At 47.1% G+C, this 14666-nt stretch overlaps 1 protein-coding gene across 1 annotated transcript in view; it reads left to right on the forward strand.

Moving 5' to 3' along the window:
- LOC120055420 (receptor-type tyrosine-protein phosphatase F-like) overlaps nt 1-14666 on the forward strand; it is a 218477-nt gene that overhangs the window by 86835 nt on the left and 116976 nt on the right. Inside the window, exon 4 of the mRNA XM_039003282.1 lies at nt 12715-12903. Within this exon, the coding sequence (XP_038859210.1) occupies nt 12715-12903 (189 nt within the window). The remainder of the gene's footprint in view (nt 1-12714; nt 12904-14666) is intronic.

A 14666-nucleotide genomic window follows, 5' to 3' on the forward strand; every position in this document is an offset into this window, starting at 1 on the left:
CAATGTATTCATTAATGACTAGCGACTACTGAACAATGTATTCATTAATGACTAGTGACTACTGAACAATGTATTCATTAATGACTAGCGACTACTGAACAATGTATTCATTAATGACTAGCGACTACTGAACGATGTATTCATTAATGACTAGCGACTACTGAACAATGTATTCATTAATGACTAGCGACTACTGAACAATGTATTCATTAATGACTAGCGACTACTGAACAATGTATTCATTAATGACTAGCGACTACTGAACAATGTATTCATTAATGACTAGCGACTACTGAACGATGTATTCATTAATGACTAGTGACTACTGAACAATGTATTCATTAATGACTAGCGACTACTGAACAATGTATTCATTAATGACTAGCGACTACTGAACAATGTATTCATTAATGACTAGCGACTACTGAACAATGTATTCATTAATGACTAGCGACTACTGAACGATGTATTCATTAATGACTAGCGACTACTGAACGATGTATTCATTAATGACTAGCGACTACTGAACGATGTATTCATTAATGACTAGCGACTACTGAACAATGTATTCATTAATGACTAGCGACTACTGAACGATGTATTCATTAATGACTAGCGACTACTGAACAATGTATTCATTAATGACTAGCGACTACTGAACGATGTATTCATTAATGACTAGCGACTACTGAACAATGTATTCATTAATGACTAGCGACTACTGAACAATGTATTCATTAATGACTAGCGACTACTGAACGATGTATTCATTAATGACTAGCGACTACTGAACAATGTATTCATTAATGACTAGCGACTACTGAACAATGTATTCATTAATGACTAGCGACTACTGAACAATGTATTCATTAATGACTAGCGACTACTGAACAATGTATTCATTAATGACTAGCGACTACTGAACGATGTATTCATTAATGACTAGCGACTACTGAACAATGTATTCATTAATGACTAGCGACTACTGAACAATGTATTCATTAATGACTAGCGACTACTGAACAATGTATTCATTAATGACTAGCGACTACTGAACGATGTATTCATTAATGACTAGCAACTACTGAACAATGTATTCATTAATGACTAGCGACTACTGAACGATGTATTCATTAATGACTAGCGACTACTGAACAATGTATTCATTAATGACTAGCGACTACTGAACAATGTATTCATTAATGACTAGCGACTACTGAACAATGTATTCATTAATGACTAGCGACTACTGAACAATGTATTCATTAATGACTAGCGACTACTGAACGATGTATTCATTAATGACTAGCGACTACTGAACAATGTATTCATTAATGACTAGCGACTACTGAACGGCTCCCTGTCTCACCTATTGCTGCTCTTTGGACCCTTCGATCACTCGGCTACACATGCCTCTCCCTAATGTCAACATGCCTTGTCTATTGCTGTTTTGGTTAGTGATTATTGTCTTATTTCACTGTAGAGCCCCTAGCCCTGCCCAACATGCCTCAGATAGCCCTTTTGTCCCACCCCTTACACATGCGGTGACCTCACCTGGCTTAACTGGTGCCTCTAGAGACAAAACCTCTCAACGTCACTCAATGCCTAGGTTTACCTCCACTGTACTCACATCCTACCATACCCTTGTCTGTACATTATACCTTGAATCTATTCTTCTGTGCCCAGAAATCTGCTCCTTTTACTCTCTGTTCCGAACGCACTAGACAACCAGTTCTTATAGCCTTTAGCCGTACCCTCATCCTACTCCTCCTCTGTTCCTCTGGTGATGTAGAGGTTAACCCAGGCCCTGTAGCCCCCAGTACTACACCTACACCCCAGGTGCTCTCATTTGTTGACTTCTGTAACCCGTAAAAACCTTGGTTTCATGCATGTTAACATCAGAAGCTTCCTCCCTAAGCTTGTTTTATTCACTGCTTTAGCACACTTCGCCAACCCTGATGTCCTAGCCGTGTCTGAATCCTGGCTTAGGAAGGCCACCAAAAATTCAGAAATGTCCATTCCCCAACTACAACCTTTCCTGACAAGATAGAACTGCCAAAGGGGGCGGAGTTGCGATAGCTTGCAGAGTTCTGTCATACTATCCAGGTCTGTGCCCAAACAATTCGAGCTTCTACTTTTAAAAATCCACCTTTCCAGAAATAAGTCTCTCACTGTTGCCGCTTGTTATAGACCCCTCTCAGCCCCTAGCTGTGCCCTAGACACCATATGTGAATTGACTGCCCCCCCCATCTATCTTCAGAGTTCGTACTGTTAGGTGACCTAAACTGGGATATGCTTAACACCCCGGCCAATCTACAATCTAAGCTAGATGCCTTCAATCTCACACAAATTATCAAGGAACCTACCAGGTACAACCCTAAATCCATAACCACGGGCCACCTCATAGATATCCTGACCAACCTGCCCTCTAAATACACCTCTGCTGTCTACAACCAGGATCTCAGCGGTCACTGCCTCATTGCCTGCGTCCGTAATGGGTCAGCGGTCACTGCTTCATTGCCTGCGTCCGTAATGGGTCAGCGGTCACTGCCTCATTGCCTGCGTCCGTAATGGATCAGCGGTCACTGCCTCATTGCCTGCGTCCGTAATGGGTCAGCGGTCAAACGACCACCCCTCATCACTGTCAACTCTCCCTAAAACACTTCAGCGAGCAGGCCTTTCTAATCTACCTCATCCCGTCAGTAGAGGATGCCTGGTTGCTCTTTAAAAGTGCTTTCCTCACCATCTTAAATAAGCATTCCCCATTCAAAAAATTTAGAACTAAAACAGATATAGCCTTTGGTTCACCCCAGACTTGACTGCCCTTGACCTGCACAAAAACATCCTGTGGTGTTCTGCGTTAGCATCGAATAGCCCCCGCGATTTGCAACTTTTCAGGGAAGTCAGGAACCAATATACACAGTCAGTTAGGAAAGCTAAGGCTAGCTTTTTCAAACAGAAGTTTATATGCTGTAGCACTAATTCCAAAAAGTTCTGGGACACTGTAAAGTCCGTGGAGAATAAGAACTCCTTCCAGCTGCCCACTGCACTGAGGCTAGGAAACACTGTCACCACCGATAAATTTACGACGATAGATCATTTCAATAAGCATTTTTCTACAGCTGGCCATGCTTTCCACCTGGCTACCCCTACCCCGGCCAACAGTTCTGCAGCAACTTGCCCAAATCCAGACAGCTGATGTTCTGAGAGAGCTGCAAAATCTGGATCCCTACAAATCAGCTGAGCTAGACAGTCTGGACCCTCTCTTTCTAAAATTATCCGCCGAAATTGTTGGAACCCCTATTTCTAGCTTGTTCAACCTGTCTTTCGTATTGTCTGAGGTCCCCAAAGATTGGAAAGCTGCCGTGGTAATCCCCCTCTTCAAAGGGGGTGACACTCTAGACCCAAACTGTTATAGACCTATATCCATCCTGCGATGCCTTTCTAAAATCTTCGAAAGCCAAGTTAACAAACAGATCACCGACCATTTTGAATCCCACCGTACCTTCTTCACTATGCAATCTGGTTTCCGAGCTGGTCATGGGTGCACCTCAGCCACCCTCAAGGTCCTAAACAACATCATAACCGCCATCGATAAAAGACAGTACTGTGCAGCCGTATTCATCAACCTGCCAAGGCTTTCGACTCTGTCAATCACCGCATTCTTATCGGCAGACTCAATAGCCTTGGTTTCTCTAATGACTGCCTCGCCTGGTTCACCAACTACTTCTCTGATAGAGTTCAGTATGTCAAATCGGAGGACCTGTTGTCCGGACCTCTGGCAGTCTTTACAGTCTTTTCTGTTTATTGCCTTACCTCCCTAATCTTCTACATTTGCCCACACTGTACATAGATTTTTCTATTGTGCTATTGACTGTATGTTTGTTTATGTGTAACTCTGTGTTGTTTTTTGTCGCACTGCTTTGCTTTATCTTAGCCAGGTCGCAGTTGTAAATGAAAACTTGTTCTCAACTGGCCTACCTGGTTAAATAAAGGTAATTTTTTTTTTAACTACTCAAGAAAAATCTTGGCAAATTATTACGTGCAAAAGGTGAGAATTTCCAGATAATTTCTTTGTCGTGGGTTTAATATGTCTAGAGTTGTCTTTTCGTAGGAGAAACCATGATTTCTTTCAACAGACGGACATCTTCCTCAGCAGGCCTGGGTGGGTCTCAAATAGCACCCCATTCCATATACAGGGCCCTCTGTTGACCAGAGCCCATGGTGCTGGGTTTGGAGTGTGGATCCCCATGGAGCTGGGGTTGGAGTGTAAGACTCCCATGGTGGTGGGGTTGGAGTGTGGGGCCCCATGGTGGTGGGGTTGGAGTGTGGACCCCCATGGTGGTGGGGTTGGAGTGTAAGACTCCCATGGTGGTGGGGTTGGAGTGTAAGACCCCCATGGTGCTGGGGTTGGTGTGTGGGGCCCCATGGTGGTGGGGTTGGAGTGTAAGACTCCCATGGTAGTGGGGTTGGAGTGTGGGGCCCCATGGTGCTGGGGTTGGAGTGTAAGACCCCCATGGTGCTGGGGTTGGAGTGTGTGGCCCCATGGTAGTGGGGTTGGAGTGTGGGGCCCCATGGTGGTGGGGTTGGAGTGTAAGACCCCCATGGTGGTGGGGTTGGAGTGTGGGGCCCCATGGTGGTGGGGTTGGAGTGTAAGACCCCCATGGTGGTGGGGTTGGAGTGTGGGGCCCCATGGTGGTGGGGTTGGAGTGTAAGACCCCCATGGTGGTGGGGTTGGAGTGTAAGACCCCCATGGTGGTGGGGTTGGAGTGTAAGACTCCCATGGTGCTGGGGTTGGAGTGTGGGGCCCCATGGTGGTGGGGTTGGAGTGTAAGACTCCCATGGTGGTGGGGTTGGAGTGTAAGACTCCCATGGTGCTGGGGTTGGAGAGTAAGACCCCCATGGTGCTGGGGTTGGAGAGTAAGACCCCCATGGTGCTGGGGTTGGAGTGTAAGACTCCCATGGTAGTGGGGTTGGAGTGTAAGACCCCCATGGTAGTGGGGTTGGAGTGTAAGACTCCCATGGTGCTGGGGTTGGAGAGTAAGACCCCCATGGTGCTGGGGTTGGAGTGTAAGACTCCCATGGTAGTGGGGTTGGAGTGTAAGACTCCCATGATGCTGGGGTTGGAGTGTGGGGCCCCATGGTGCTGGGGTTGGAGTGTAAGACTCCCATGGTAGTGGGGTTGGAGTGTAAGACCCCCATGGTGCTGGGGTTGGAGTGTGGGGCCCCATGGTGCTGGGGTTGGAGTGTAAGACTCCCATGGTAGTGGGGTTGGAGTGTAAGACTCCCATGGTGCTGGGGTTGGAGTGTAAGACCCCCATGGTGCTGGGGTTGGAGTGTGGGGCCCCATGGTGCTGGGGTTGGAGTGTAAGACTCCCATGGTAGTGGGTTTGGAGTGTAAGACCCCCATGGTAGTGGGGTTGGAGTGTAAGACTCCCATGGTAGTGGGGTTGGAGTGTAAGACCCCCATGGTGGTGGGGTTGGAGTGTGGGGCCCCATGGTGCTGGGGTTGGAGTGTAAGACTCCCATGGTGGTGGGGTTGGAGTGTAAGACTCCCATGGTGGTGGGGTTGGAGTGTAAGACTCCCATGGTAGTGGGGTTGGAGTGTAAGACTCCCATGGTGGTGGGGTTGGAGTGTGGGGCCCCATGGGGTTGGAGTGTGGGGCCCCATGGTGCTGGGGTTGGAGTGTGGGGCCCCATGGTGCTGGGGTTGGAGTGTAAGACTCCCATGGTAGTGGGGTTGGAGTGTAAGACTCCCATGGTGCTGGGGTTGGAGTGTAAGACTCCCATGGTGCTGGGGTTGGAGTGTGGGGCCCCTGTGGAGAGCAGTTTGTTTGGGGTAAGAATAACTGTGTGTGATGTGAGCGTGGAACTGAGCTGTAGCGCTGGGGCAAGATGCATCCCAGTAGGACTGAGGGATGGGGTGGGAGGACGTGTGTGTGTGTATGTGTGTGTGTGTGTGTGTGTGTGTGTGTGTGTGTGTGTGTGTGTGTGTGTGTGTGTGTGTGTGTGTGTGTGTGTGTGTGTGTGTGTGTGTGTGTGTGTGTGTGTGTGTGTGTGTGTGTGTGTGTGTTGGAACAGGGTACTGGTCCCTCTCCAGAGGGGGACTGATTAGACCCATCAACCTCTCTGCACGTTCCACTCACACTGGTAATTGGAGCTGGCAGGAGGGTGTCATGCACCCCTCCTTCTCATCCCTCACTCCTTCCCTTTCTTTCACTCTTTCTTTCTGCTTCTTCTGCCATCCACCCCTCCCTCCTTGTCCTCCCCCCTCCCTCCTTGTCCTCCCCCCTCCCTCTTTATCCTCCCCCTCCCTCCTTATCCTCCCCCCTCCCTCCTTGTCCTCCCCCCTCCCTCCTTATCCTCCCCCCTCCCTCCTTGTCCTCCCCCCTCCCTCCTTATCCTCCCCCCTCCCTCCTTGTCCTCCCCCCTCCCTCCTTATCCTCCCCCCTCCCTCCTTGTCCTCCCTCCCTCCCTCCTTATCCTCCCCCCTCCCTCCTTGTCCTCCCTCCCTCCCTCTCCTCCCCTCTCTGATTCTACAAGAACCAGTATCACTCCCTAAAAACACAACACTATTGAACAATCCTTGGATAGCTTTTCACAATTCACAGATACATTGATCCCCATGGGAACCTAAAGGCATAGAAACTGTAAATAACTTGGTAATAGAAAATAAATGTATTTCCATAACATAATTTAAAAGCAATTTTGGACTGACCAGTGTATAGTTTCAAATACATGCAACTTAAAAAGTATTTTAAAAGTTTTTGACATTTCGATTTGAAATCTTTTGGACGTCAGAGCAATCTTGAGGGAATCCTATTTGAGAGTAAGAAAATGATTTTCATTTGAAATTTAAGATATGCAAAACCTTGCAGAGAGACAATCCAACTGACGTTCTCTCAGAAACAAATAGAAACTATTGAAACAAATCCTTAAACAGAACTGCTATTGGCGTAAGATGGAGGGAAAGTTGGAACATACCTAACAAAATGACAGGTAATCCGTATGTCGGCATATTTCAAGACATGTCATGGTGAGGGGGCAGTGAGAAACCTGATGGGACGAAACTCTTCTCATCAATTATCTTGAAAAAATGTATACTTAAAAACTGGAAATCAAACAGTACTCCATTGTTAAGACAATGAAAAAATCATATGCTTCATTATGTAAATATATTGAAAGAGCGTGGGCGACGGAGAGAAACAAAATGGTGTAATTGGAGGATGTGGCGGAGAGTAGTGTAGGTACTGGAGATAGGGGTGAGAACAGGTGGGTCTGGGCAGGGTGATGATGTGGATGTTTGTGTCTCTGAGATAGGGGTGAGAACAGGTGGGTCTGGGCAGGGTGATGTTGATGTGTGTGTCTCTGAGATAGGGGTGAGAACAGGTAGGTCTGGGCAGGGTGATGTTGATGTGTGTGTCTCTGAGATAGGGGTGAGAACAGGTGGGTCTGGGCAGGGTGATGTTGTTGGTGTTTGTGTCTCTGAGATAGGGGTGAGAACAGGTGGGTCTGGGCAGGGTGATGTTGTGGATGTTTGTGTCTCTGAGATAGGGGTGAGAACAGGTGGGTCTGGGCAGGGTGATGATGTGGATGTTTGTGTCTCTGAGATAGGGGTGAGAACAGGTGGGTCTGGGCAGGGTGATGTTGTGGATGTTTGTGTCTCTGAGATAGGGGTGAGAACAGGTGGGTCTGGGCAGGGTGATGTTGTGGATGTTTGTGTCTCTGAGATAGGGGTGAGAACAGGTGGGTCTGGGCAGGGTGATGATGTGGATGTTTGTGTCTCTGAGATAGGGGTGAGAACAGGTGGGTCTGGGCAGGGTGATGATGTGGATGTTTGTGTCTCTGAGATAGGGGTGAGAACAGGTGGGTCTGGGCAGGGTGATGTTGTGGATGTTTGTGTCTCTGAGATAGGGGTGAGAACAGGTGGGTCTGGGCAGGGTGATGTTGTTGGTGTTTGTGTCTCTGAGATAGGGGTGAGAACAGGTGGGTCTGGGCAGGGTGATGATGTGGATGTTTGTGTCTCTGAGATAGGGGTGAGAACAGGTGGGTCTGGGCAGGGAGATGTTGATGTTTGTGTCTCTGAGATAGGGGTGAGAACAGGTGGGTCTGGGCAGGGAGATGTTGATGTTTGTGTCTCTGAGATAGGGGTGAGAACAGGTGGGTCTGGGCAGGGTGATGTTGATGTGTGTGTCTCTGAGATAGGGGTGAGAACAGGTAGGTCTGGGCAGGGTGATGTTGATGTGTGTGTCTCTGAGATAGGGGTGAGATCAGGTGGGTCTGGGCAGGGTGATGTTGTTGATGTTTGTGTCTCTGAGATAGGGGTGAGATCAGGTGGGTCTGGGCAGGGTGATGTTGTTGATGTTTGTGTCTCTGAGATAGGGGTGAGATCAGGTGGGTCTGGGCAGGGTGATGTTGATGTTTGTGTGCATTTGTATGTTGTATGTGTACAGTATGTCTTTTTTTTTTTTTCGTTCAAAAGCTGCGGTTCTCTTCAGTTATTTTGTTGAGAGACGAAGAAGAGCGACAGAGTGAGAAAGATAGAAACAGAACGAGAGAGAGATAAATTGAGACCAAGATCAGAGGGTTACCCAGCATCCTCTCTCCTTGCTAGTAGACCTGGTGTCTGTGCCTAGTCTCCCCACGACACGTTCCATCCCCCTCCTCACTAGATGGCTGCCCAATTACACTCCTACCCATAGGAGACAGCGGGCCATTTGTGGACACACTCTTTAGATTCATATCAGCATCTGTGGCACCTGGCGTGACCAGCCACTAAGACCACACCACAGTATATACATTTTACCATAGGATGGAGACTTTGTTATGCCATTTTAAAGCTTACTTCCTGCAATTCTACAAATGTTGTCTCGTCACGGGGTGCAGAGAAAATTGTGCCGTTTTGAAGCAAATTTGTTACAATTCTAGACATTTAGCTTATGTCTTATGTGTGTTCATGTGATGTCTAACAAGTCAATGGGCTTTAAAAACTTTAGCTGACATGGGCTTGTTGATAAACTGTCATAAATATCTCTCTACGTTCTGGAATGACTGACACGACAAGAGAAAAAATGACTGATGCTCTACTGTATTTTGAAAATGCATTCATTCTACTGTCACAACTTTCAGGAGTACGTTGAAAGTCGGACTGAGTTCCTCAGGAACCACCGGTCTGTAACAAAGACCTGTCTAAGTGTCTCTCAGCTGGCTGCAAAGACAGTCACACACACCAACACAACACCTACACGCCCGGGACTTCTGTTGGAGCTTTTTACTAATCAGGCGTAAAGTGTGATAGTCTCTCTCTCGGGTGTTAGCCACCTGTACAGCTCCGTGTGTGTGTGTGTGTGTGTGTGTGTGTGTGTGTGTGTGTGTGTGTGTGTGTGTGTGTGTGTGTGTGTGTGTGTGTGTGTGTGTGTGTGTGTGTGTGTGTGTGTGTGTGTGTGTGTGTGTGTGTGTGTGTGTCCCTCTCTCTCTCGGTGTTAGCCACCTGTACAGCTCCCTGTATGTGTGTGTGTATGTCTCTCTCTCTCGGTGTTAACCACCTGTACAGCTCCGTGTGTGTGTGTGTGTGTGTGTGTGTGTGTGTGTGTGTGTGTGTGTGTGTGTGTGTGTGTGTGTGTGTGTGTGTGTGTGTGTGTGTGTGTGTGTGTGTGTGTGTCTCTCTCTCGGTGTTAGCCACCTGTACAGCTCCCTGTCTGTATGTATGTGTGTGTGTGTGTGTGTGTGTGTGTGTGTCTCTCTCTCTCGGTGTTAGCCACATATACTAACAGCTCCCCTGTAATGCTAACACTAGGACGCTCTGAACCAATGTATTGTATAATCCCTTGTCTTCAGCAGCCACAGCAGCTGTTTTCCTCTTGAATTATTCCCAGTTTATGTTTCTGATACCAGGCAGCTGCTCACTCCTATGAGGTTTTTCAGCCCGCCCTCTCTAAAATCTCAAAGCATATCCTCCTCCTTCTCAGAATGTTCCAACCAATTGACATTTTTTTGTTTGCATGGGGCTGTTTTTCTACGTTTTGCTAGGGGTAATGAATACACCCCAGCACAGCCAGGGACAGCTCTGAAAGTAGCACGTCTATACTTAGTGTGAACAGCCTTGCTTTTTTCTTTGTCTCGCATTGGCTATTGCTGAGTTTTAGGCTTTGGGCGATATACCGTTTATACTGTATACCGGGGTATTTCCAAAAACCGACGGTATGATTTTCAATACGGTAAAAAACAAAACAAAACCACGCCACTGCTTATTACTGTAAGTTAAATATAACTATAGGACATCTAAGACGTGTCAAGTAAATGATATCCAGCTCAGGGCTCCAGCATTTGGTTTGCTAACTTGCTAGCTAAGTGGCTAGATGTCAAGATCAAGCTTCATGGTTACAGCAGAGACATTCCATCCCCTCCTGGATGAACATCCCTGTTGCCTAAATGTATTATGTTTTTATAGCGCCCCTTGTGTACACTTACGGTAAAACCGTATACCCCGGTATGGTACAGAAACGGTATGAAAATCTGGAAACGGCCCAACCCTAATGAGTTACCGTGTCATTCAGACTTTGTATCGTGTATTTCTAGATTACAGTATCATTCAATCATTAAAGTTGTAGAAATGTAAGGGCCTTCTGAGTGGTTCAGTGGTCTAAGGCATCGCAGTGCTGTTCAGTACTACCACGACACTAGAGCTACTGTTCAGTAGAGATTCAGGCTCTGTCGCAGCCGGCCACGACCGGGAGATCCATGGGGCGGCGCACAATTGGCCTAGCGTCGTCCGGGTTAGGGAGGGTTTGCCCGGCAGGGATGTCCTTGTCCCATCGCGCACTTGCGACTCCTGTGGCTGGCCGGGCGCAGTGCACGCTGACACGGTCGCCAGGTGTACGGTGTTTCGGTGTACGGTGTAACTACCAATTGGATACCACGAAGTTGGGGAGAAAAAGTAGATAATAAAAATGCTATAGAAATGTTATATTTTGTAGACAAAACAAACTATTGATGTACAATTGTACTGTTTAGCTTTAATACTCTGTGTCTCTGTATTCTTGCAGTGTTGTATCGGGCCATTTCTGTCTGAATATTAACCTGGGGTTAAGTATGTAGCCTGGGGTTAAGTATGTAGCCTGGGTGCCCAGGAGCAGTACATACAGAACATTAGCTAGGCTAACACCTACATTAGCTAGGTCAACACCTACATTAGCTAGGTCAACACCTACATTAGCTAGGCTAACACCTACATTAGCTAGGTCAACACCTACATTAGCTAGGTCAACACCTACATTAGCTAGGCTAACACCTACATTAGCTAGGTCAACACCTACATTAGCTAGGTCAACACCTACATTAGCTAGGCTAACACCTACATTAGCTAGGATAACACCTACATTAGCTAGGCTAACACCTACTGTTTAACAACAACAGCCCTTCCTCTAACCTGCCCTCAAGCTACTGTTCAGTACTACCACGAGAATAGAGCTACTGTTCAGTACTACCACGAGAATAGAGCTACTGTTCAGTACCACCACGAGAATAGAGCTACTGTTCAGTACCACCACGAGAATAGAGCTATTGTTCAGTACCACCACGAGAATAGAGCTATTGTTCAGTACCACCACGAGAATAGAGCTACTGTTCAGTACCACCACGAGAATAGAGCTACTGTTCAGTACTACCACGAGAATAGAGCTACTGTTCAGTACTACCACGAGAATAGAGCTACTGTTCAGTACCACCACGAGAATAGAGCTACTGTTCAGTACCACCACGAGAATAGAGCTACTGTTCAGTACTACCACGAGAATAGAGCTACTGTTCAGTACTACCACGAGAATAGAGCTACTGTTCAGTACTACCACGAGAATAGAGCTACTGTTCAGTACTACCACGAGAATAGAGCTACTGTTCAGTACTGCCACGAGAATAGAGCTACTGGATGTTTTACTCAGGAGACCATCAGTATATGAAGAGGCAGATAAAAAAAAATAACACAACAGTGAAAGAGGAACAAACTAGAGTTAAGTGCCAATTCTTCACCCTTTTCCGGCGGTGTTCACTTGCACACTCCTGGTCATTGATTTAAAAGCGTAGAATTCCACACTTGAGGAGAGGAACCAAATAATCAGTCATCTTAAAGACTTTGTATCTTCTCGTTTCAAATAATACTCTTTCCTACGCTTTAGGCCAATAGCAACACAGTCAGTCATCAGTAAAAGACATTCAAGGAATAAACGAGTGAAAATCATAAATCATAAAATCATCAATCTACAATCCCAAATGATCTCTCTGCAGAATGAATTTGTCACTGGAGCGACCGTGACACGCCCTCTCTCTCTCTCTCTCTCTCTCTCTCTCTCTCTCTCTCTCTCTCTCTCTCTCTCTCTCTCTCTCTCTCTCTCTCTCTCTCTCTCTCTCTCTCTCTCTCTCTCTCTCTCTCTCTCTCTCTCTCTCTCTCTCTCTCTCTCTCTCTGGTTAGTACATGCTATGAAAATCACAGTTTATGTTGTTATGTGAAGTCACGTCCTTATGGGACTGTACATATTCATTTATTTATATTCTCATCTAATTACATTTTTGGGTGGAAATGTGAAGGTTCTCTCAACGGGCTTGGACAAGTGCCAGTACTCCTGATGTTCCATGGTATCTTCTTCTTTGTTTTCCTGATCAAGTCCCGCTGTATTCCATCATTCATACTAATCCTATACCTACCTGTCTCTTCTACAGAGAACCAGATCCCGCATGGGTTCCCCAACATAGACATGGGTCCCCAGCTGAAGGTGGTAGAGAAGACCAGGACGGCCACCATGCTGTGTGCTGCCAGCGGCAACCCTGACCCAGAGATCACCTGGTTTAAAGACTTCCTGCCTGTAGACATCAACAGCAGCAACGGACGAATCAAACAACTCCGCTCAGGTAAGAATGTTCCACGACCCATTCCTGCTTAGTAACAGACTTAATGAAGACTCATTCCTGCTTAGTAACAGACTTAATGACGACTCATTCCTGCTTAGTAACAGACTTAATGAAGACTCATTCCTGCTTAGTAACAGACTTAATGAAGACTCATTACTGCTTAGTAACAGACTTAATGACGACTCATTCCTGCTTAGTAACAGACTTAATGAAGACTCATTACTGCTTAGTAACAGACTTAATGAAGACTCATTCCTGCTTAGTAACAGACTTAATGAAGACTCATTACTGCTTAGTAACAGACTTAATGAAGACTCATTACTGCTTAGTAACAGACTTAATGAAGACTCATTCCTGCTTAGTAACAAACTTAATGAAGACTCATTCCTGCTTAGTAACAGACTTAAAGAAGACCCATTACTGCTTAGTAACAGACTTAATGAAGACTCATTCCTGCTTAGTAACAGACTTAATGAAGACCCATTACTGCTTAGTAACAGACTTAATGAAGACCCATTACTGCTTAGTAACAGACACAGGATACAACTTTCCATCTTATAGTGTGTTTATCAGTGCTGCACAACATTCAGTGAAGGCCAATGTTGAACACTCATTGCAATATATATATATTTATATATATGTAGCAGGTAGATATTCTTTTCAGTGGAAAACAGTACATATTTTAATATTTTTGAACTGCCCACACACATTACCAAATGGACCGTCTACAAACCAAAATGCTAAAATGAATTAGTGGTCTCCAGCAGTGCAGAAAATAAAATAATTGAAGTTGCCCTTTTTCATCAAGAGGGGCTTAGCTGAGCCCTTCTGAAACAGGAGGACGGCGGGGGGCACGGAGTAGAGAGCGTTAGCACACATCCCAAATGCCTCCCTAATAGGGCTCTGATTAAAAGTAGTGCACTACAGTGTAAATAGTGTGCTGTTTAGCATCCTTAGAGGAGACAGTAATTCCAGCCTGGAGTGCCTCAGCCAACATCCAGCCTGGAGTGCCTCAGCCAACATCCAGCCTGGAGTGCCTCAGCCAAGACCCAGCCTGGAGTGCCTCAGCCAAGTCCCAGCCTGGAGTGCCTCAGCCAAGACCCAGCCTGGAGTGCCTCAGCCAAGTCCCAGCCTGGAGTGCCTCAGCCAACATCCAGCCTGGAGTGCCTCAGCCAACATCCAGCCTGGTAGCCTCAGCCAAGACCCAGCCTGGAGTGCCTCAGCCAAGTCCCAGCCTGGAGTGCCTCAGCCAACATCCATCCTGGAGTGCCTCAGCCAACATCCATCCTGGAGTGCCTCAGCCAAGATCCAGCCTGGAGTGCCTCAGCCAAGATCCAGCCTGGAGTGCCTCAGCCAAGATCCAGCCTGGAGTGCCTCAGCCAAGATCCAGCCTGGAGTGCCTCAGCCAACATCCAGCCTGGAGTGCCTCAGCCAAGATCCAGCCTGGAGTGCCTCAGCCAAGATCCAGCCTGGAGTGCCTCAGCCAAGTCCCAGCCTGGAGTGCCTCAGCCAACATCCATCCTGGAGTGCCTCAGCCAACATCCATCCTGGAGTGCCTCAGCCAACATCTATCCTGGAGTGCCTCAGCCAACATCCAGCCTGGAGTGCCTCAGCCAACATCCAGCCTGGAGTGCCTCAGCCAACATCCAGCCTGGAGTGCCTCAGCCAAGACCCAGCCTGGAGTGCCTCAGCCAAGATCCAGCCTGGAGTGCCTCAGCCAAGATCCAGCCTGGAGTGCCTCAGCCAACATCCAGCCTGGAGTG

This window comes from Salvelinus namaycush, chromosome 11 (assembly GCF_016432855.1).
Source record: "Salvelinus namaycush isolate Seneca chromosome 11, SaNama_1.0, whole genome shotgun sequence".
Classification (NCBI taxonomy): domain Eukaryota; kingdom Metazoa; phylum Chordata; class Actinopteri; order Salmoniformes; family Salmonidae; genus Salvelinus; species Salvelinus namaycush.